This window comes from Scyliorhinus canicula, chromosome 5, assembly GCF_902713615.1.
Source record: "Scyliorhinus canicula chromosome 5, sScyCan1.1, whole genome shotgun sequence".
In the NCBI taxonomy this organism is placed as follows: domain Eukaryota; kingdom Metazoa; phylum Chordata; class Chondrichthyes; order Carcharhiniformes; family Scyliorhinidae; genus Scyliorhinus; species Scyliorhinus canicula.
Window position 1 is genome coordinate 149,379,818 of NC_052150.1, and position 24,614 is coordinate 149,404,431.

General features: G+C 47.6%; 1 protein-coding gene across 3 annotated transcripts in view; it reads right to left on the reverse strand.

Moving 5' to 3' along the window:
* Positions 1 to 24,614, reverse strand: part of hacl1 (2-hydroxyacyl-CoA lyase 1) — a 144,798-nt gene extending 120,184 nt beyond the window's left edge. The window contains exons 1-4 of one of the 3 annotated variants that reach the window (XM_038797803.1): positions 24,412 to 24,614; positions 13,505 to 13,609; positions 13,364 to 13,404; positions 13,175 to 13,255 (exon numbers count right to left, since the gene is read on the reverse strand). In XM_038797803.1, the coding sequence (XP_038653731.1) occupies positions 13,175 to 13,255; positions 13,364 to 13,404; positions 13,505 to 13,609; positions 24,412 to 24,495 (311 nt within the window). In that variant the 5' untranslated portion in view covers positions 24,496 to 24,614. Of the gene's footprint in view, positions 1 to 13,174; positions 13,258 to 13,363; positions 13,405 to 13,504; positions 13,613 to 24,411 lie in introns of those variants that run through there. The other 2 variants (XM_038797804.1, XM_038797805.1) reach the window with 2 other exon arrangements.

The window sequence follows — 24,614 nt, forward strand, 5'->3', positions numbered from 1 at the left end:
GACTCTGTGCTCCAAACCCCCCCACCCCCGGACCAGCCCCTTCCAGCCCTTTGAGGATCTCAGAGCAACTGCCAACAGTTCTATAGCTAGCGGGCATCCCTGTCTCGTCCCCCGGTGCAGTCTAAAATAGTCCGATGTTGTCCGATTCGTCCGTATGCTTGCCACAGGAGCCTGATACAGCAACCTGACCCAGTCAATAAAGCCCTGCCCAAATCTGAACCGTCCCAGTACCTTCCACAAATAATCCTATTCTACCCAATCAAAGGCCTTCTCTACGTCCATTGCGATCACTACCTCCACCTACCTACCTACCTACCGGGGGCATCACGATCACGTTTAACAACCTTCTTACATTGGCCACCAACTGCCTTCCCTGAACAAACCCCGTCTGGTCCTCCGCAATAACGTCCGGAACACAATCTTCAATCCTGGAGGATACAATTTTGGCCAGCAGTTTGGCGTCCACATTCAACAAAGATATCGGCCTGTAGGACCCACATAGCTCCGGGTTCTTGTCCCGCTTCAGGATCAGCAAAATCGTGGCCTGTGACATTATCGGGGGGGAGCACCCCTCTCTCCCTTGCCTCATTCAACATCCTCATCAACAGCAGCCCCAATATCCCAGAGAACTTTTTCTAAAACTCCACTGGGTACCCGTCCAGCTTTACCCAACTGCATGGCCTTCAGACCCTCCGCTATGTCTTCCAACCCGATTAGGACCCCCTTCTGCCAGCTCCACATCCACCTTTGGGAAATTCAGCCACCCTGGGAAGTGCCTCATCCCCTCCTGCCCCGTAGGTGGTTCCGACCTGTACAGCCTACTGTAGAAATCCCTAAACACCTTATTCACCCCTGCTGTACCTCCAACCAGGTTCCCATCTGTGTCATTTACTTTCTCTATCTCCCTGGCTGCCTCCCTCTTTCTGAGCTGCTGTGCAAGCATTCTGCTGGCATTCTGTCCATGCTCATAAATCGTCCCCCTCGCCTTTCTCAGCTGCTCCACCGCCCTCCCTGTGGTTAACAAAGCGAACTCCGCCTGTAGCCTCCACTGTTCCCTTAAAAGCCCTGCCTCTGGGGTCTCTGCATATCTCCTATCGATCTGTAGTATCTCCTTTACCATTCGGTCCATTTCTGTCCTGTCCACCTTCTCCCTGTGGGCCCGTTTTGAGATCAGCTCCCCTCTGACCACCGTCTTCAGTGTTTCCCAGACCACCGCTGCTGAAATTTCTCCCATGTCGTTGACGTGCAGCTAGTTCTGAATACATTTCCTCAGCCACTCGCACACCCTTCGTCAGCCAAAAGTCCCACATCTAACCTCTACTGCGGGCGCTGGTTACTGCCTTTACTAACCTGCAGGTCAACCCAGTGCAGAGCATGGTCTGAGATTGTGATCGCTGAGTACCCTGTGTCCACCGCCCCTGCCAGTAAGGCCCTGCTCAAAATAAAGAAATCAATCTGGGAGTACACTTTCTGCACGTGTGAGTAGGAGATCTCCTTCACCCACGGCTGCCCAAATCTCCATGGATCCACTCCCTCCATCTGCTCCATGAATCCTTTTAGTTCCTTTGCCAATGCTGGCACCCTGCCCATTTTTGAGCTCAACGGGTCTAAACCAGAGGGTGGTATAGCACATTGGGCTAAATCGCTGTCTTTTAAAGCAGACCAAGATAGGCCGGCAGCACAGTTCAATTCCCGTACCAGCCTGAAGCCTACTCGTGACAATAAGCGATTTTCATTTTTCATTTTTTTCATAACTGTGTTGAAGTCCCCTCCCATGACCAACCTGTGCGAGTCCAAGTCCGGTATCTTTCCCAGCATCTTCTTTATAAACTCCTCATCATCCCAATTTGGCACATACACATTGACTAATACCACCTGCTCCCCCTCCAGTTTCCCACTGACCAGAATGTACCGACCTCCCACATCCGAGACTATTCTACCCGCCTCAAACACCACCCGATTTTTGATCAGGATCGCGACCTCTCTAGTCTTTGAGTCTAGTCCCGAGTGAAAGACCTGACTGACCCAGCCTTTCCTCAATCTAATCTAGTCATTTACTCTAAAGTACGTCTCCTGCAACATTACCACGTCCGCCTTCAGTCCCCTAAGATGCGCGAACACACTTGCCCTCTTGACCGGCCCATTTGACCCTCGAACATTCCAGGTGACCAGCCTAGTTGGGGGGGGGCTCATTGCTCCCCCACCTTTGCCGATCAGCCATCCCCTTTTTTAGGCCCGCCTCCAGCCCATGCTCCACGCCTCCACTGGTCCTCCCCCAAGCAGCCTCCGCCCCCAACCTCCTCCCTGTCCCTTAGCCCAAGTCCCTCCCAAGTCGGCAGAACATTTACTCCCCCCCCCCCCCCAGTAACAACACTCTGTAACCCAACCCCTTTAATAAACCGAACATATGCACACACCCCCTTACACTTCCGTGAGCTAACCCGCCCAGCTAGCTTGGTGGCCCCCATCCCTGGCGTTGGATAGTCTCCCACCTATTGTTCCCTCCCCATCCTCCCTCCCGCTCATACAAGCATACTCCAACATCAAACAATCCCCACATAATTGCCCGACAGAAAAACACCAAGATCTAAACAAGCACACCTCCATCCCCCAACAGTGCAAATGAAAACCTAAAGTCACTCAGCTCTACCGCTGGTCCCAAATCAATACAAAAAGCATTACAAACAGCTTCCACAAAACAAAAAACTAGAAACTTTTTTATAAAACAGAAAAACAAAAACAAAAAATCACAAGAACGTTGCAGCAAAGTTCAAAAGTTCTCAGTGCACCACCAGTCCTTTCCTTTTCGCGAAGTCCAGCGCATCCTTAGGCAACTCAAAATAAAAGTGCTGTTCCTCGTGCGTGACCCAGAGACGGCCCGGATACAACAATCCAAACATCACCGTTTTCTTAAAAAGGATCGACCTAATCTGATTGAAGCCTGCTCGTCTCCTGGCCACCTCCACACTCAGGGCTTGGGAGACCCGCAAGTTGTCCCACTTAAAGCTCCGTGTCTGCTTGGCTCACTGTAGAATGCGCTCCTTATCCAAATACCTGTTGAATCTCACCACCATTGCCCTCGGGGGGTCTCCCATTCGTGGCTTCCTCATGAGAGCTCTGTGAGCCCTGTCCACCTCCAAGGGCCAGGAGAATGCCCCACCCCCCAGCAGCTTCTCAAACATGTCTGCGATGAATGCCCCAGCGTCCGCAACTTCGGACCCCTCCGGGAGCCCAACAATTCTCAAGTTCTGCCGGCGGGACCTATTCTCTACGTCCTCCACCTTCTCCAGGAGCTTTTTCTGCTGGTCTCTCAGCATCCCCACCTCCAACTCCACCGCAGTTTGATGTTCCTCCTGCTCAGACAGCGCCTTCTCTACCTTCTGGATCGTCCAATCTTGGGCATCCAATCTAAGCTCTAGCAGCTCAATTGACTCTTTTATCGGGTCCAAGCAGTCCCGTTTCTGCTTAGCAAAGCCTTCCTGAATAACTTGCATCAGCTGCTCCGTTGACTGCTGGGTCGACAAACCAGAGGTCCGGTCCTCTGCCATGCTGTCTCCTACTGCAGCTTCAGCCCAAGCCGTCTCTGTCTTTCTGTTTCTGCCTTTACGAGCACTTCTAGTCCTCTCTCCATGCATCGATGTGGGAATTCAGTTCACAATTGCCTCTGTCATCAGGTTTACAATTCAAGTCCGGTAGACAATCGGGGGGAAAAGGTCCAAAGGTCCGACCAGAGCAGGAGCCACCAAATGTCCGACCTACTCCTTCATAGCCGCCACCGGAAGTCAATTTGCATCAAACCTGATCCCAAGGTGAACTTCCAAAACTATATATTATATACCCATCATTAGGGCCATCTAATTTCACCCTAAAGCATTGCCCACTCCACCCCTGCCTCAGCTTATCTGCTACTGAAACTCGTGTACGTACCTTGTTAGCTGTACTCCAACACACTCCAAGCCATCCACCCACAGTCTATGCTTTGTAAGCATACAGTCGTGTCAAACATTACTGCCGACAAACATCATTACTCACCCCAAGTCCTGTTCAGCTATCAACCCTGTGCTCCCAGATCTACACTGGCTCCCAGTTAAGCAATGCTTCAATTGTAAAATTATGTAAAGAACAGGATCAGTTATTTTATGCAGCACATTATGATACATACAAATTAGGTGCAGGAACAGGCCACTTGGGCCATCAACCCTGCTCTGCCATTCAATAATATCATGGTTGATCTGACTTGTTATGGGCCAGGGTTTAGAGAACCACAAAGTGTATCATGGAGTTCACCTGACCCACAACTTTTACTAGATTGTGGTATCGGGAGCACACGGCCACTCTGCAGGTGTGGTACAGCAGAAATGGAAAAGTATTTTTTAAAGCAAAACAACGTTTATTCTATTAACTCAAGTTAACCTTTTTAAAACATTCAGTAAATATCTTAGCAATCATCAATTCAAATACAACCCCCAAAGAATACAACACTAAGTAATCCTTCAAGCTTTCCTTTTAACATCCATAAGACTTTTAAAAAACTTTTAACAGAAGTACATCAGGTTAAGGTCACTACTGAGAGCAGCTATTAGTTTTAAATCACCAAAGGATCGATTTACAGTCTTTAGATTACAGAGAGGGAGACTAATACACCTCCTGGCTGTGACTGCAGCTATCCAGCTCTGAAAACAAAACTAAAACACACCCTGCTGCAAAACAGCCTAAAACGAAAGTAAAAAGCTGACAGACAGTCCAGCTCCACCCACACTCTGAGATCACTGATTAACATCCATTTCTTAAAGGTACATTTCTTAAAAGGTACTCTCACATGACAGACTGTTGACTCAATTCCACACTCCCCCTACCGCGGATCTGCAATGCACAACGTGAGAGGGTATTAGAAGCAGATTCCCCCCAGTCAGGTTTCTTCCCCGCCACAATACTGAATGGCTCTTATCATAGGGCACAAATAAGTTTTGTGTCCTTCATGACCTGTCTTCAATCTTTCACACAGTTGACCACATCATCCTCCACGACACTTGCCCACTATCATCTGGCTAACTGGGACTGTTCTCACATGGTTCTATCCATATTTATCTGATGGCAATTTAAAAAATCACTTGCAATTGTTTCTCTTCCAGCCCTGCACGTTATCTTTGGTGTCGACAAAGATTTGATTTGATTTGATTTATTGTCACACGTACCGAAGTACAGTGAAAGTATTTTTCTGCGGAGAAGGGAATGTACACAGTACGTACATAGTACAAAGCGAATAATCAACAGAGAACATTGACAAGTGGTACATCGACAAACAATGATTGGTTAGAGTGCAGAACAGGAGGCCAAACAAAGCAAATATATGAGCAACAGCAGCATAGGGTTTCGTGAATAGTGTTCTTACAGGCATCAGTCCGAGGGGGAGTCATTGAGCAGTCTTGTAGCTGTGGGGAAGAAGCTGTTCCTATGTCTGGATGTGCGGTCTTCAGACTTCTGTACCTTCTGCCTGATGGAAGGGTCTGGAAGAAGGCAATGCCTGGGTGGGAGGGGTCTCTGATAATGCTGTCTGCCTTCCTGAGGCAGCGGGAGGTGTACACAGAATCAATGTGAGGGTGGCAAGCTTGTGTGATGCGTTGGGCTGAGTTCACCACAGTTTCTTGCGATTTTGGACTGAGCAGTTGCGCCGTACCAGGCTGTGATACAGCCGGATAGGATGCTCTCTATGGCATATCTGTAGACGTTTGTGAGAGTCGATGTAGGCATGTCAAATTTCTTTTGATTCCGTAGGAAGTAGAGGCATTGTTGGGCTTTCTTGACTGTTGCATCAACGTGAGTGACCAGGATAGACTGTTGGTGATGGTGACATCCAGGAACGTAAAGCTATCGACCATCTCCACTTCGGAGCCATTGATGCAGACGGGATTGGGTGTCGTGCTATGCTTCCTGAAGTCGATCTACATTGGCCTTTCCTACTTCCCATCTACATGCTGCCCCTCTGTGCATCATTCAAAGGCATAATGGTTTTTCACATGTATACCAAAGACGCCGTGTCCCATCTCACCACCACCTCTCAACTCTTCCAAAGCTGCTAAATGATCAGACTGCTTCATGGACATCCAGTACTGGATGAGCAGAAATTTAATCCAATTAAAAACTGGGAAGACTGAAGCCATTGTTTTCGGTCTCCACTCCAAACTCCGTTCCCTAGATACCGCCTCCATTCCTCTCTCTGCCAACAACCTCAGGATTAAGCTGATGTGTTTGCAACAATTTGATCCCAAGATGAGCTTCCGACCTCATATTTATGCCATCACTGTGACTGCCTATTTCCACCTCCATAACACTGCCTAGCTTTGTTACTGTCTCTGCTCATCTGCTGAAACCCTTATTCATGCCTTTGCTTTCTTTGGACTTAACTATTCAATAATAATAATCGCCTATTGTCACAAGTAGGCTTCAATGAAGTTACTGTGAAAAGCCCCTAGTCGCCACATTCCGGTGCCTGTTTGGGGAGGCTGGTACGGGAATTGAACCTGCGCTGCTGCCATTGTTCTGCATTACAAGCCAGCTGTTTAGCCCACCGTGCTAAACCAGCCCCTATTCCAATGCACTCTTGGTGGATCTCCCACATTTTGCCCTCTGTAAACTTGAATTCACCCAAAGCACTGCTGCTGTGTATGAACTTGCATCGCGTCTCATTTTCCTATCACCACTGTGCTCGCTAATTTAAATTGGCTCCTGGTCAAGCAACATCTCATGTTTGTTTTCAAATCCCTGCCTGTCCCTATCTCTGTAATCTCCTCCAGCCCTACAAGCCTCCGCTAGAAATCTGTCTCCTCTAATTCTGACATCTTGTGCATTCCCAGCATTAGCTTAATATCCCTTTATGTGGTTTGATGTCATACATTGTTTTATAATTCCCCTGTGAAACACCTTGGGATGTTTCAGGAATCCAAATGCACTATATTAGTTTAGCTCAGTGGGCTAGACAGCTGGTTTGTAATGCAGAATAAGGCTGGCAGCATGGGTTCAATTCCCGTACCAGCTTACCTGAACAGGCGCCGGAATGTGGCGACTAGGGGCTTTTCACAGTAACTTCATACTTGTGACAATAAAAGGTTATTATTAGGGGGCAGCACGGTAGCATTGTGGATAGCACAATCGCTTCACAGCTCCAGGGTCCCAGGTTCGATTCCGGCTTGGGTCACTGTCTGTGCGGAGTCTGCACGTCCTCCCCGTGTGTGCGTGGGTTTCCTCCGGGTGCTCCGGTTTCCTCCCACAGTCCAAAGATGTGCAGGTTAGGTGGATTGGCCATGATAAATTGCCCTTAGTGTTGGATGGGGTTACTGGGTTATGGGGCTAGGGTGGAGGTGTTGACCTTGGGTAGGGTGCTCTTTCCAAGAGCCGGTGCAAACGCGATGGGCCGAATGGCCTCCTTCTGCACTGTAAATTCTATGAAATTCTATAAATATAAGTTGATGTTATTAACTTTCAGAATGGAAATGGTAAGAAATTAGACAAAAGTTGCAGTGATCTAATGGGAGAAGCACTAAATGCATTAGCGGGCGAGACTTGCCGGATGCTTTCCGACGCCCAACCCAGCGAGACCGCAACCGGTATCTACTAACGTCAATTTGGGGCGGTAATCGTGCCCCATAAGCTTCACAGTGGAAATGGATGTCCCGCCAGGTGATCCGCCTCAAACGAGGGGGAGTAACTCTTAAATCGCTTCCTCCGAGCAAACCCCAGACAGCACGCAGCCGTGCCACCACGCACACCAGCTCCACATTTTGGTGATGCCAAACTGGCCAGTCTGCCTGAGGTGGTGGAGTCGTGACAGGACATCCCATTTGCCAATGGGGTTGTAGGGTCAGCCGGTGCCGCCTAGGAGGCTGTGACAGCGGCCGTCAGCTCGGGGGGGGCAAATCCAGGAAGACCGCCACCCAGTGCCATAAGAAGCTCAACGACCTACACCGGGCTGCATGGGTGAGTTGGCATCGGTCCTCTGGCACCAGTCCTGCCCGCCACCAGCCCCCCAACCCAGCGCCTGTGCCCCAGCACACCCTGGCACCTGTCAGCACAACCCACCAATGCCCATTAGTGGTTCCCTTGCCTGTCTCCTGCCATAGCACGCCACTAGAGTGTTTGATTGTTGGCTGCTGCCTCTGTGGTGTTGCCACCTTCAGGGTTCAGGCAAAGTGTCCAGGCCTCACAGTTCGATTGGGATGCTAGGCAATAATACTCGCCTGGGGCATGGCACGGCTATCCATGGGAATCCACTTGAAGTGCTGGTGTAATTCACATTGCCAATTCACCATTAGCAATCGCATTCAGCTGTGCAGCCAGAAGCTACCATAGTGAGCGGGAGTTAAAGCAACCTTCATCATATTACCAAGGATACGGCTCTGTCTTGGGGGTGTTCTGTGGGACGGACGGGCAGCAGCTGAAGTTGCCCCTGTTATGACCCATGGGGAGACTGTTAGATAGGGGGCCCTTCCCATTAACAATATGGAGATTGGCTTCAACTGGTGTTAATTGGAACTTTGCCACGTCCAGGTGGAATCCAGAACCCGCCAACGGGAGAGAGCCAGTTAAAACAGAAACCGATCGGCACCTGGCATGGATCCTGATTTTGGTCTCTCCCGCGATCTCATCCCCTCGTACGCCAGGCGCGACACAGCCGTTAGATCGCATCCCAGAAGAATGGACAAATTAGATAGCTCCACAAACAGGACAACACAGACATGATGGGCTGAACAACTTCATTCCTCACTGTATGATTCTTTGATTTTAATTAACAAGCTACAAATACTTTCATTGGTCTCTTGCGCATTACTAAACCTTTCTTCTCACATTTATTTATATGAATTTATGGGATGTGGGCGTCGCTGGTTCAGCCAGCATTTATTGCCCATCCCTCATTGCCCTTCAGAAGGGGGTGATGAGTTGACTTCTTGAACTGCTGCAGTCCTTGAGGTGCAGGTACAGCCACTGTGCTGTTAGGGAGGGAGTTCCAGGATTTTGACCCAGCGACAGTGAAGAAGCAGCGATATATTTGCAAGGGTGGTGAGTGACTTGGAGGGGAACCTCCAGGTGGTGGGGTTCCCAGCTATCTGCTGCTGTTGTCCTTCTAGGTAATAGCTGTCGTGGGTTTGGAAGGTACTGCCTACGGAACCTTAGTGAGTTGCTGCAGTGCATCTTGTAGATGGTACACATGACTGTCACCATTCGTCGGTGGTGGAGGGTTTGAATGTTTGTGGAAGAGGGGGCAATCAAGCAGGCTGCTTTGACCTGGATGGTGTTGAGGTTCTTATGTGTTGTGGAGCTGCACTCATTCAGACAAGTGGGGAGTATTCTATTACACTCCTGACATCTGCCTTGCAGATGGTGAACAGGCTTTGGGGCGGGTCAGGATGCGAGTTGCTTGACGTACGATTCCTAGACTTTGACTTGTCCTGGTAGCCAGAGTATTTATATGGTTAATTCAGTTCAGTTTCCGATCAATGGTAACCCCCAGGATGTTGATTGTGAGGGTTTCAGCAATGGTAATGCCATTGAATGTCAAGGGACGATGGTTAGATCCTCTCTTGTAGGAGATGGTCATTGCCTGGCACTTGTGTGGTGCAAATGTAACTTGCCGCTTCTCAGCCCATGCCTGCATATTGTCCAGGTCTTGCTGCATTTGGGCATGGACTGCTTCAGTATCTGAGGAGTTGCGAATGGTGCTGAACATTGTCCAGTCTTCCGCAAACATCCCCACTTCTGACCTTATGATTGAAGGAAGGTCATTGATGAAGCAGCTGAAGATGGTTGGACATAGAACACTACCCTGCGGAACCCCTGCAGTGATGCCCTGGAGCTGAGATGATTGACCTCCAGCCACCACAACCATCTTCCTTTCTGCCATGAGAGAGTTTTCCCCCCGATTCCCATTGACTCCAGTTTAGCCAGGAGTTGTTGATGCCATACTCGGTCAAATGCTGACTTGATGTCAAGGGCAGTAACTCTCACCTCTGTAGTTTAGCTCTTTTGTCCATGTTGGAACCAAGGCTGTAATGAGGTCAGGAGCTGAGTGACCCTGGTGGAACCCAAACTGAGCGTCCGTGAGCAGGTTATTGCTCAGTAAGTGCCGCTTTGTAGCACTGTTGATGACTCCTTCCATCACTTTGCTGATGATGGAGAGTAGACTGATAGGGCGTTAATTGGCTGGGTTGGATTTGCCCCGTTTCTTGTGTACAGGTCACATCTGGGCAATTTTCCACATTGCCGGGTAGATGTCAGTGTTGTAGCTGTACTGGAACAACTTGGATAGGGGTGTGGCAAGGTCTGGAACATTGGCAGGGCCCAAAGCCTTTGCAGTATCCAGTGCCTGCAGCCATTTCTTGGTCATGTGGAGTGAATTGTATTGGCTGAAGACTGACATCTGTGATGCTGGGGACCTCCAGAGGAGACCGCGATGGACCATCCACTTGGCACTTCTTTTGGAAGATTGTTGCAAATGCCTCAGCCTTGTCGTTTGCACTTTTGTACTGGGCTCCTCCATCAATGAGGATGGGGATATTTGTGGAGCCTCCTCCTCCAGTGAATTGTTTAATTGTCCACCACCATTCACAGCTGGATGTGGCAGGACTGCAGAGCTTAGATCTGATGTGTTTGTTGTGGAATCGCTTAGCTCTGTCTATTACTTACTGCTTATGCTGTTTGGCACATAAGTAGTCCTATGTTGTAGCTTCACAAGGTTGACACCTCATTTCTCGATATGCCTGCTGTTGCTCTTGGCATGCTCTCCTGCACTCGTCATTGAACCAGGGCTGATCCACTGCTTGGTGGTAATGGTAGAGTAGGGGATATGCTGGGCCATGAGGTTGCAGATTGTGGTTGAATTCTGCTGCTGCTGATGGCCCACAGCGTCTCATGGATGCCCAATCTTGATTTGCTAGATCTGTCCGAAGTCTATCCCATTTAGCACAGTGGTAGTTTAGCCACACAACACGATGGAAGATAGCCTCGATGTTAAGTTGAGACTTTGTCTCCACAAGGACTGTGTGGTGGTCACTTCTACCGATACTATTTGATTTGATTTGATTTATTGTCACATGTACCAAAGTACAGTGAAAAGTATTTTTCTGCAGCGAGGAACGTACACAGTATGTACATAGTAGACTAAAGAATAATCAACAGAGAACATTGACAAATGGTACATCGACAAAACAGTGATTGCTTACAGTGCAGAACAAGGAGTCAAACAAAGCAAATACATGAGCAAGAACAGCATAGGGCATCGGGAGTAGTGTTCTTACAGGGCACAGATCAGTCTGAGTGGGAGTCGTTGAGGAGTCTTGTAGCTGTGGGGAAGAAGCTGTTCCTATGTCTGGATGTGCGGTCTTCAGACTTCTGTACCTTCTGCCTGATAGAAGGGTCTGGAAGAAGGCAATGCCTGGGTCGGAGGGGCCTCCTATAATGCTGTCTGCCTTCCTGAGGTGGCAAATTTTTGTGATGCGTTGGGCTGAGTTCACCACAGTCTGCAGTTTCTTGCGATCTTGGACCGAGCAGTTGCCATACCAGGCTGTGATACAGCCGGATAGGATGCTCTCTATCGCACATCGGTAGAAGTTTGTGTGAGTCGATGCAGACATGCCAAATTTCTTTAGCTTCCGTAGGAAGTAGAGACGTTGTTGGGCTTTCTTGGCTGTTGCATCAACGTGAGTGGACCAGGACAGACTGTTGGTGATGGTGACCCCCAGGAACTTAAAGCTATCGACCATCTGCAGCAGGCAGATTGGTGAGGATGAGGTCAAGTGTGTTTCTCCCTCTTGTTGGTTTCCTCACCACCTGCTGCAGTCCCAGTCTAGCAGCTGGGCCAGCTCAGTCTGTGGCGGTACCACCAAGCCACTCTTGGTGATGGACATTGAAATCCCCACCCAGAGCATATTCTGCACCCTTGCCACCTTCAGGGCTTCCTCCAAGTGGTGTTCAACATAGCGGAGTACTGATTCATCAGCTGGTGGTGGTCGGTACAATGGAATTAGTCGGAGGTTTCCTTGCCGATGTTTAACCTGAAGCTATGAGACTTCATGGGGTCCAGAGGTGAGGTTGAGGACTGCCAGGGCAACTCCCTCCTGACTGTATGCCACAGCAGGAATGATGATAGTGGTGTCTATAAGGTATACTTCTCTGAGTATGACTATGTCAGACTGTTACTTGACTAGTCTGTGAGACAGCTCTCCCAACTTTGGCACAAGCCCCCAGATGTTAAGGAGGACTTTGCATCTCAGTGCAAAGGGTTGATAAGGCTGGGTTTCCTAGCATAGCTTGCTAGGCCATTTCAGTGGGCATTTAAGAGTCAACTACATTGCTGTGAGTCTAGAGTCAGATATAGAGATGGCGGATTTCCTTCCCTAAAGGACATTATGAACTAGATGGGTTTTTATGACAATCGACAATGGCTTCATGGCTATCATTAGACTTTTAATTCCAGGTATTTTATTGAGTTTAAATTCCACCACTTGCCGTGGTGGGATTCGAACCCAGGTCCCCAAATCATTATCCTGAGTTTATGGATCAGGCTACCATCTCCCCACTGTTCACTGGTAATCTCTCAGTCTTATCTCTCCCCCCCCCCCCCCCCCCCCCCCCACTTGTAAAACACACCTTGCTGCAAATAAAACACCATCACTTCCTGCTGAAACTAGCTTGAACAGTTGCATTGCAATATCACTTCAGAAGCTTTTATACGTAAAATGCATTTCTGTTAGAACCACAATCGCTAAGTTCTCCATCAGTCTTCCAAAAAGTGTTCTGTTGTTCATTTGCTGTCCAGCATGGAAATTAATCATATATTATATATCATGAAGCCCCAGGTTTGATCCCAGATCTGTGCAGAGCTTTCTCTGGGAAGAACTCAAGCACTGCCAACACATGACTCCTTATTTACCCGTGTCACGCGTGATGATTAGACAGGGTAGATTCAGAAAGAATGTTCCCGATGATGGGGGAGTCCAGAACCAGGGGTCACACATGCCACACAATCACCAATGCCAATTAATGTTGCGCCATGCCTTCAAATTAATCAGTTTAAATAAATATTTGTCGGTTGACTTCCCAGAATTGGAACTTTTGCAAATGTATCTTTCACAAAACAAATTGGAAAAACACACACAAAGCTGTAACAGTTCACAGAAGTTACCAGCAGTTCATGTTTGCATTTGCCATTCCTCCGAGCGCGTGAATGAGACCTGGGCCAGAGACTGCAAGGCAAACGCCTGGCCTAAAAAAGAACAAACAGTCACCTTTAAATGGCAGGTACCATAAAATATGATTAAATGCAGACAACGGCAAAGTCATGAAATTAAAAGGCAACTGTTGAGAGACTAACCTTCCTGTTAAATATCCCACTGCAGATGCTGCGTAACAAGCCTGTTGAGACAGAAAAAACACGGCCAGCAAAATATTAATGTATTCTGTTTTGAGTCGACCATGCAAAGTAGTGACAGAAAGTACAAAGAATATTACTTACAGCTTGCTCGTTTCTCATTCCTATGTACTTAATTCCTGCGGCTTGAGCTGCCATGGCGACTTCTACCACTGGGACACCAACAATCCCAAACATATACTGAAGGTCCTGCAGAAGGAAAAAACAAAGCGCAGCCTTCAGGGTATTAGAATTTCATTGGACAACTTTGGTGTGAATTTAAGCGAGAAATATTTGGTTTAGTTCACAGGTGTAATCTTATAAAACTGCACTGGAACCATTCAAGTTACAGCGACAGAGAATCTCAGCAATCCTTAACCTCAGAGTGGAAGGTCTATAATAATACTTTTCACCATTTACTGGTGATTTAGTGCTGTTCCTTCGACTGAGTGCGAGGAATAATGGTTGTGATAGAGTTGGGGAGGCTTTTATTTAATGGATTGTCTAACTGAATTCTAGATTTGCTCACCAGTTAACTCAAATGCATTGTTTTCTCTTGAGCCATTCCCACGCACCCAGTGGTTTTGCTCTCTGTAGACAAGGAGGTCACATGAACGCTGGGATACATAGGAACATAGAAAATAGAAGCAGCAGGAGGCCCTTCGGCCCTTCGAACCTGCTCCGCCATTCATTATGATCATGGCCGGTGATCAAGTTCAATAACCTGATCCCACCTTTCCTCCATATCCCTTGATCCCTTTAGCCCCAAGACCTATATCTAATTCCTTCTTGAAATTACACGACGTCTTGGCCTCAACTAGTTTCTGTGGTAGCGAATTCCGCAGATTCATCACTCTCTGGGTGAAGAAATTTCTCCTCACCTCAGTCCTAAAACGTTTACCTCTTATTGTCAAACTGTGACCCCTGGTTCTGGACTCCCCCATCATCGGGAACATTCTTTCTGAATCTACCCTGTCTAATCATCACGCGTGACACGGGTAAATAAGGAGTCATGTGTTGGCAGTGCTTGAGTTCTTCCCAGAGCACAGGTAGACACACAGCATGTAAGAGTACTCAATAAACCTTTATTGTTCGAATTCCTTGGCAGCCAATCATTAGAACCCAACACATCTACATGGTGTCAGGCGTTGGCAGAATTTTAAAAATTCATTTCCGGGATGTCAGTGTCACTGGATGGACCAGCATTTATTGCCCATCCCTAGTTGCCCTTCAGAAGGTGGTGGTGAGTTGCCTTCTTGAATCGCTGCAGTCCTTGAGGTGTAGGTACATCCACTGTGCTGTTAGGGAGGGAATTCCAGGGACAGTGAAGGAACGGCAAAATAGTTCCAAGTCAGGGTTGAGTGATTTGGAGGGGAACCTCCAGGTGGTGGGGTTCCCATATATCTGCTACTCCTGTCCTTTTAGATGGTAGGGGTTGTGGGTTTGGAAGGTGCTGTCACAGGAACCTTGGTGAGTTACTGCAGTGCATCTTATAGAAGGTACACACGGCTGCATCTGTTCCACGGTGGTGGAGGGATTGAATGTTTGTGGAAGGGATAGCAATCAAGCGGGCTGCTTTGTCCTGGATGGTGTTGAGCTTCTTGAGTGTTGTTGGAGCTGCACTCATCCAGGCAAGTGGAGAGTATTCCATTACACTCCTGACTTATGCCTTGTAGATTGTGGACAGGCTTTTGGGGGGGGGGGGGGGGGGGGGGGGGGGGGGGGTCAGTTGAGCTATTCGCCTTAGGGCTCCTAGCCTTTGGCCTGCCCAGGTATATCGATCTGTTCATTTTCGACAAAATTATTGCGGACAACTGAGCAAAATTTGAAAAAGGGTAGCGTATATACTGGGGTGCTGGTCTATCAAACAAATCCAAGAAGGTAGAGGCGTACACTTTATTAAACTTAGTCCGCCCCGAAACCATCGAGGAATTTGAATCTTTTGTTTTCTACATGGAGGAGGTGAAAGAGAACCCAAGATATTGTTAAAAGATTTCAAGCACATTTGCATGCCAGTGAGAAACAATATATTGGATAGACACATGTTTAATGCTACCAGACAAAAAATTTGATGAATCGATTCTAAAAATCCTAGCAAATAATTGTGCGCTTGGCACCCTTACCGACGAGTTCATGAGAGATTACGTTGTGTGTGGGGTCGATAGGGATTTTGTTCACAAGCAGCTTCTTCGCAAGAAAGATCGAACCTTGCAATCAGCCATCAGCATCGGCATGCTGACTGAGGAGTCAGAAAAATGCAGGAAAGAGTTGAAGTGGAAAACAGAACTTCTTGGGGTACAGGGCATGTCCTGTCCCAACTTGGCGGCATCTCCCAGAACAGAACTGCATGTTTGGCATTTGGTAAAAGCTGCCACAAATGTGGGAAGTGGAACCATTTTGCAATATGCCGCATATCAAAATCACAGCAGCCTGCCTATGCCACCAGCCACAATGCTGCCAGACGTTCCTACAAGGTTCGAAGCATGAACAAAGTAAATGAATTGCAGCTCAATCAGAGCAACCAAGACCCTGAGCCTCCAGCAACACTGCTGTGAGAGTGTCGGCACCATCACGGAGAAGGGTGAGATTTTCAGCAGCTTAAACAATGCCTGCAGCAATGCAGAACTAAAAGTAAGGATCAGCACTGGAGCAATGTACATGCTGCCCAGGCAAATGTTGCAGGAAACAGACCCATATGCAGCAGCAGATCCTAACACCCAGGTGGACCTTCTTGCGTATGATGGGAAAAGCACTTGCATGGAAGCTGTGGCCACGCTCCACTGCACACAGGGCAGTTACCAATTTCATATTGTCGTCCAGAATGTAAAGCCCCACTGGGGTTAATCCACATTAGTCCAGATGTACACGCTCTGCAGCACTACAACCCAGAAATGATGGAATAAAAAGTCTTATTCAACTGCAACGTCATTAGGAAGCTACCTATATCGGCAGCACAATGGTTAGCACTGTGGCTTCACAGCTCCGGAGTCCCAGATTCGATTCCCGGCTTGAGTCACGGTCTGTGCGGAGTGTAGCGATCTCTATCTGTGCATGTACATAAGGGGTTAATGTGTAATCAGTAGCATCACATGATCACTAGAAGGCCGGACCAACAGGGGTATAAAAAGCAACCACATTGTGTCTCTCCATCTCTTTTGGGTGCACTGTGACCAGGGCAATATCAGATTAGTTCAAATGGCTAGTGGAGTTACATATAGTTACTGTAGTTAGATCTTGTTAACCTTATCACTAGTATCAAAGTTAAAGTAAAAAAACTCATGCAATTATTGTTATAGATACTCAATAAACCTTTTGTTACTACTGGACGAGTTTGAGTCTTCAACCAAGGATTGAGTAGTGCATGTTACCTACCACACAGGTAACAAAACACAGTCTGCACGTTCTCCTCGTGTCTGCGTGGGTTTCCTCCGGGTGCTCCGGTTTCCTCCCACAAGTCCCAAAAGACGTGCTGTTAGGCAATTTGGAAATTCTGAATTCTCTGATTGTGTAACTTCATTGCAGTGTTAATGTAAGCCTACTTGAGACAATGAAGATTATCATTAAAACCTACTAGTCGCAAAGGGAAGCAGCTCTATTCGAACATTAGTGGGATATTGAACGTGGTTATGGCACCGGATGAGGGGAAGGAAACAGAGGTGGTTGTGGCATTGGACACCGAGAAAGCGTTTAACCGGGTAGAATGGGGGTACTTCATGGCAGTTCTGGAGCGGTTTGGGATTGGACCACGATTTGTGGACTGAGTAAAGCTACTATATAATAAGGAGCCGAAGGCAAGTGTCTGCACAAATAACGTCAGCTCAGAATACTTTCCTCTCCACCATGGGACAAGGCAGGGATGTCCTATGTCCCCCTTGTTGTTTGCACTCGCGATTCAGCCGTTTGCCATCACATTAAGAAGTTTGGGAGTATGGAAAGGGATAGTACGGGGGGGGGGGGGGGAAGAGCATAGGCTGTCCTTATATGCCGATGACTTGCTGTTATACGTGTCGGAACTGAGTGTGTCAATAGGGGCGATATTGGAGCTGCTTTGGAGGCAGGGGTGGGGGCACTGCCATGCCGAAGGGAAGGGACTCACTTTAGATACCTGGGGGTGCAGGTTGCTCGGGATTGGGGGGGGGAGGGGGAGAGAGGCTCTGCATGTACAGCATTTCTAGTTTGGTGGGGAGGGTGAAAGCTGATCTTGCAAGGTGGGATGGTCTCCCTCTGTCACTGTCAGTTCAGGTACAGGCGATTGAAATGAACGTGCTGCCTCGATTTCTGTTTATTTTCCAATGCCTACCGATTTTCCTGCCAACGGCATTTTTCAGAGAGATTGAAGGGATGATTACCTTGTTCATATGGGGAGGGAAGGTGGCCAGAATTAGAAAGATGCTACTACAGAGAGGAAGGCAGGCAGGGGCTTTGAGTCTTCCGAACCTGATGTATTATTACTGGGCGTCGAATATGGAGAAGGTGCGGAGCTAGGTCAGAGGGGTTGACTCCCAATGGGTCAGAATGGAGGAGAGTTTGTGCAGGGGATTGGGATTGAAGGCACTAGCAACAGCACCGCTCCCAATGGCCCTGCAGAAATGCTCAGGGAGTCTGTTCGTTATAGCTTTGTTGAGAATTTGGATGCAGTTTCGCCAGCACTTCGGGTTGGGGGCAGGGTCAAGGGAAATGCCGATTTGGGGGAACCATAGATTTGAGCCAGGGAAGTGGGATGGAAATTTTCAGTGATAGGAGGAGAAAGGAATTAGGATGCTAAAAGATTTGTTTCTTGGGGGTCGGTTTGCAGGATTGAAGGAGCTGGGAGCGAAGCATGGGCTTGAGCAGGCGGAAATATTTATATACAAGCAAGTTTGAGACTTTGCCAGAAAGGAGATGCAGAGCTTCCCGGTAGAGCCGGCCTCCACATTGCTGGAGGAGGTGCTGGACAAGGGGACTGGAGAAGGGGGTAGTGTCGGCGGTTTACAGGGCTATTTTGGGAGAGAAGAAGGCACCGCTGGAAGGGATAAAAGCAAAGTGGGAGGAAGAATTATGAGAGAGTTGGGAGAGGAGATGGGGGAGAGAGTTGGGAGAGGAGATGGAGGAGAGGTTCGAGTGTGAGGTGCTCCGGAGAGTGAATGTTTCTCATGCACTGATACAGCTGAAGGAGTTATATAGAGAGCACACCTCACAAGAGCGAGGATGAGCCGGCTCTTTGAGGGGGTGGAAGATGTGTGTGAAGATGTGCTGATGCCCCTTCCACAGCCTTCCTGCCCACCACTGACCAGGCAGATCTTAAGGAGGACATCATAGAACATAGAACAGTACAGCACAGAACAGGCCCTTCAGCCCTCGATGTTGTGCCGAGCAATGATCACCCTACTCAAACCCACGTATCCACCCTATACCCGTAACCCAACAACCCCCCCCCCAACCTTACTTTTTTAGGACACTACGGGCAATTTAGCATGGCCAATCCACCTAACCCGCACATCTTTGGACTGTGGGAGGAAACCGGAGCTCCCGGAGGAAACCCACGCACACACGGGGAGGACGTGCAGACTCCGCACAGAGTCAACATCAACATCATGACTGTAAAGCTGCTTTCCTCTTTAGAACTCAGGAACTCAAGGATGCCCTAAACCTCAAGGAAAACCTCACACGCAGACAATTAACAATGTTATCATGAAAGGCTGGTCCGAGTTTCCCCATGAGCTCCGCACATTCTTCTCCATGTGATATTTCCTTACTGTACAAGACGGACTGATACTGTGCAGCCAATAATTCGTCATCCCCACCTCACTGCAGAGGTACTATCCCCAACAACTCCACCAAGGGCACCCAGGGTTGGAAGCAACCAGATTGAGGACAAAGGAACCCAAATGCTGGCCTTGGACGTGGAGAGGGAAGTATCCAGGTGAGCACCATGCAACGCACTCAAGCTGCATCGATCCAAAGAGCCACTGCACCTACATGTGCTCCAGGACCTCCGATGGTCACTCACGGTGGCTGATTTCTTCACATTGGATGGCAAAAGGGACTTGCTTCCAGACTACTCCTACTCTAGGTGGTTTGAAGTCGACCACCTGCCAGACACGAAGAGCAACACAGTCATAAACAAGCTCAAAGGACACTTTGCCACAGGTGACATCCAGCAGAGGATAATAGAGTCAATCATAGAATCATAGCATCCCTACAGTGCAGAAGGAGCCCATTGGCCCATCGAGTGTGCACCAGCCCTCCGAAAGAAAATTCTACGCAGGTCCACTTCACCCGCCCTATCCCACAACCCTATATTCTAACCTACACATTCTTAGACACCAAAAGCAATTTAGCATTCCCAATCTATCTAACCTGCCCATCTTTGGAGCAGCCGGAGGAAACCTATGCAGGCACGGCGAGAACATGCAAACTCTACATAAACAGTCACCCAAGGCCAGAATCCCTGGTACTGTGAAGTAGCAGTGCTAACCACTGCGCCCATGATGGACAACACTCACTACTGCGTCTCTAGTGAGACATGTGATTTTGAGCACATCACGAGGAGCCCCCTATACCCACATTGCAAAGGCCTGGCGGAACGAGTGGTACATTCAACCAAGCACCTACTTGAGAAATGTGTCCAAGTCCACACAGATTTCTGTGCTGTACGTCTCAGCATGTGAAATGTGTCAAGACAAGGTCTGCCCTCGTCAATGCAGTTAATGCTCGCCAGGCACACCAAGACCACTATCCCCATTGCCAAGGCCTTCATGTAGCGCCAACAGGGGAAAGAGCTATTATGATCGAACTCTTCACAGACTCTGTCCTTTAGCATCTAGTCAAAAGGTCAGGATCCAGACCACACACAGCCATGACAAATTTGGCGTGGTACCCAGCCACGTCCTGCAACAAAACAGTTATGTGGTTGCCTCAGATAGTGCCCATTGCGTAGGAAACCGATATCACCTACTGCAGGTTCCCGAATCAGCACAATCAACCACCATCGTACCCCATGCATCCAGCCTGGAATCCAGGCCCTTTACACCAATGGAAATGGAGGCACTTCCAGAGGTCATCACAGCAGGCCCTGCAGCTACTGGTTACACTGGTAGGAGACCTGAAGCCATCCATGCTGAGGACACCAACCCGACAACATCTTCAGCACAGGCAACTTCCACAATCACCCGCTCAGGATGCATGAGTAAACCAAATACAGGGTTCCAGGACTATGTCATGGACTAGTCTACAACTAGCCTATGTTTTTTTTAAAGTGGGGGGAAAGGAGACATGATTGGCTATGCATCAGCTGCAGCAGTCCAATCAGTGTTTCGCACAACGTAAATAGCTACGTATTGTTCACCTGTTCAATTTGTATGTTGTAAATAATTTACATTCAATGACTGTTCTCTCAGACTATTACAACTCATCACTAATGGTTGGCCCAACATTAATGGAGAAAATGTAGGCCGGATGGTCACATGGAAGCTGGAATGACGCGGGTACAAAAGGCGTCACTTGTCAATAGCGCACGGGTTCTCTCCAGAGCACGGGCAGACACACAGCATGTAAGAGCTGTGCAGGGTTAACAATAAACTTTTATTGTTCTAAGTCCTTTGTCACCAATCATTAGAAATCAACACTTCTACACTCTCCATCTATTCTTTTAAGCCATGACTTGAATCATCGTCAGTATACCATTTAATATATGCAAAGCTACATATTTATCCTTATTTCCTGCCCTTTCCCTCTTGAAATGTTTTTCTTTCAATTCTTTATCCAATTTCCTTTTAAATTTTCTATTAGATTATGCTTCCACCAGTTTTTAATGCAAGTTTCCATGTCCTAACGGCGTATCTCCTAACCTTTCATTTCCTTTTTTCAGCAATGATCTTCAATTTATACCCTCACCCAACCCAGTAGAAATCATTTTACCCTAGCTACCTGAGAACACCCGTAATCTTGAAAAAAATGTATCATATCTGCTTTTACCATTCTCAGTTCTAATGAAAAGGACCACAGTACCAGCTCATAATGTATTGACGTGGATAGAGAACTGGTTGACGGACAGGAAACAGAGACTGGGAATGAACAGGGTGGCAGCCAGTAACTAGTGGGGTACCGCAGGGTTCAGTGCTGGGACCCCAGCTGTTCACAATATACATTAATAATTTGGATGAAGGAATTGCTTGCAATATCTCCAAATTTGCAGACAAAACTAAGCTGGGTGACAGTGTGTGTTGTGAGGACGAAGCAAAGAGGCTGCAGGGTGAATTGGACAGGCGAGCTGTGTGGGCAAATACTTGGCAAATGCAATATAATGTGGGTAAATGTGTGGTTATCCTCTTTGGTGGCAAAAATAGGAAGGCAGATTATTATCTGAATAGTGGTAGTTTAGGAAAAGGGGAAGTGCAGCGAGACCAGGGTGTCATGGTGGAACAGTTGCTGAAGGTTGGCGTGCAGGTACAGCAGGCAGTGAGGAAAGCTAATGGCATGCTGGCCTTCAGACCAAGTGGATTTGAGTATTGGAGTAGGGATGTCTTATTGCAATTGTACAGGGCCTTGGTGAGGCCACACCTTGCGTATTGTGTGTAGGTTTGGTCTCCTAGTTTAAGGAACGACATTCTTGCTATTGAAGGGTGTCCAGCGAAGGTTCACCAGACTAATTCCCGGGATGGCAGGGCTGACATATGAAGAAAGACTGGATCAACTGGGCTTGTACTCACTGGAGTTTAGAAGAATGAGAGGGGATCTCATAGAAGCATGTAAAATCCTGATGGGACTGGAACAGACTAGATGCGTGAAGAATGTTCCCGATGTTGCGGACGTCCAGAACTAGGGGTCACAGCCTAAGAATAATAGGTAAGCCATTCAGGACAGAGATGAGGAAGAACCTCTTCTCTCAGAGAGTTGTGAACTTGTGGAATTCTTGACCACAAAAAGCGGTTTGAGCCAGTTCACTGGAAATATTCAAGAGGGAGCTGGACGTGGCCCTTGCGTCTAAAGGAATCAAGGGGTGTGGAGAGAAATCAGGAGTGGGATACTGAATTTGCATGATCAGCCATGAACATATTGAATGGTGGTGCAGGCTCGAAGGGCCGAGTGGCTTACTCCTACATCGATTTTCAATGTTTTTATGTTTCTATAACTAGAAATTCTCTTTCCTTGGTATAAGCTTAGTGAATGAAATTCTTCAAAGTACTCTAAGGCTTTACTGTTCTTCCTAAAAGGGAGAAACCTATTATTCTAATTGAGGCCTAACCAATATTTTTCCTTTACATTTATTGACAGGATATGGGTGTCACCGCAAGACCAGCATTTATTGCCCACCCCTTTACACTGAGTGGCTTTCTAGGCCATTCATAGGCTAGTTTCAAAAGGACCACAGTACCATCATAATGTATTGACATATAGGCTAGTTTAGAGCCAACAGCATCACTGTGGGTCTGGAGTCACGTATTGGACAGACTAGGTAAGTAGGGCAGTGGTTTCATGGTCTTCAATACAGATATTAGTTGTCTTTTTCAGATTCATTCCATTCCAAATATTGTGTTGGGATATGAACTCATGCCTCTAGATCGTTAGTTCAGTAACATAATCATTATGCAACCAACCCCTTATTATAGATAGATTGTCCATATTCATTATACCTACAATCCCACTGCTTATGTGTTAATTTAGAACAGCTTTATCAACTTTTTCCATTCTTAGAGATGTGTACCTAAACCCCTAAGCTTCTCTGTCCCTTTTTAAATTTTACCATTGTATATATTTCCTCTCCTTATTCTACCCATGCCCCCCAAACAAAATGTGTCATGCCACATTTTGCAACATTATAATTAATCTGGTATATTTTATTCAGCCTGCCAGCCAATGTCCTCTTGATGTCATTTATATCTTCTTCACACGAACAAGTCTCCCTATTTTGGTGGAATCTGTAAATGTTTATATTGTGTCCCTTATGCCCAATTTCAGATCACATATACAAGAGAGAAAGAGGGAGAGGAGGAGGACCGGTTCCAATACTGCATCCTATATTGCATTAAATAACAGATAAATGATCAATTGGGCCAAAGAAAACAGGCATATCCTCCTGTAGCCATCTGTTGGACTGGTTGAAGTTCAGGGAATGAAGATAACTCAATATGTGGGGGTGTTGTATGGTTTCACCATGTTTTGGGGGATTTGATTTGATCTGGAATGTTAATACTAGACTGATTATCTCCTCCTATGCCTAAATAACTTGCTTTTCAATAAAGTCCCACTGTCCAAACCTTCTCATGGGTTCTTCCACATCCAAGTCTGGAACAGTCAGGGAATAATATGCTGGATTTTAGAGGGGGGGGGGGGGGGGGGGCTATAGTAACCCCATGTCACCTTGTCAACCAATCCAATTCAGTGGCAGCACAGCAACATCAACCAGGGCAGTGTCCATGTCTGAAACTACAGGCAGTTCCACCATGCCAAGGAGCACATGTGAGACTCTGGGGGAGGGGGAGGGAGGGGGTGATTTGAGTGGCCATTAATCGGGCTGGCTGTCCAATTGTTCACCCATTAAGACAAGTCAGGGGCAAGCATCCGGGAGAACATATAGGTGTTGGTGGAACAAGGGACTACATATCATTGAGCAGCTCAAAGACCAAACTCAAAAGCAAATCTGAAATGGAAACAGAAAATGCACAACAGGCCTGGCAGTATCTGTAAAGAGAGAGACCGATGTTTCAGATCTGTGACCTTTCATCAGAAGTGATCTGGTGATAAGTCACAGGCCTGAAATGTTAACTCTGATTGTCCTCACAGCTGCCAGACCTGCTGAGTATTTCCAGTATTTATTATGCTGTGTGAGGCGAGGGAAGAAGTTCTAGTTCTGGAGCTGAGACTGGGGCAATGTTGTTGTGATTTCCTGCTTAGAGTAAGCGTACTGATATTAATGTTATTCTACGAGTTAGTTACAACATTTATTACAGCTCGCTCCGAGAAGTACACTTCATTTGTTCCAGTGGGGGTTGGCAGCTTTGGTCTCCATGTTGGTGAATGCTACTCCTCACCTGATCTCTCAGTGCCTTTGCTATAACTTGGGCTCCGCTGAGCTCCTCTAACTCCAGCCCATCACTTCCCTCTTGCGCTGCCATTTCCAGCCTAGGCTCTGGGGACAAGTAGAGGAAGAAAGCGTTTGCCAGCTCCTAAAGACAGGGTTACATCACTGCAGTGCCGTGACTGACAAGCTGCAGGACCAACCCCAGCAAAGGAG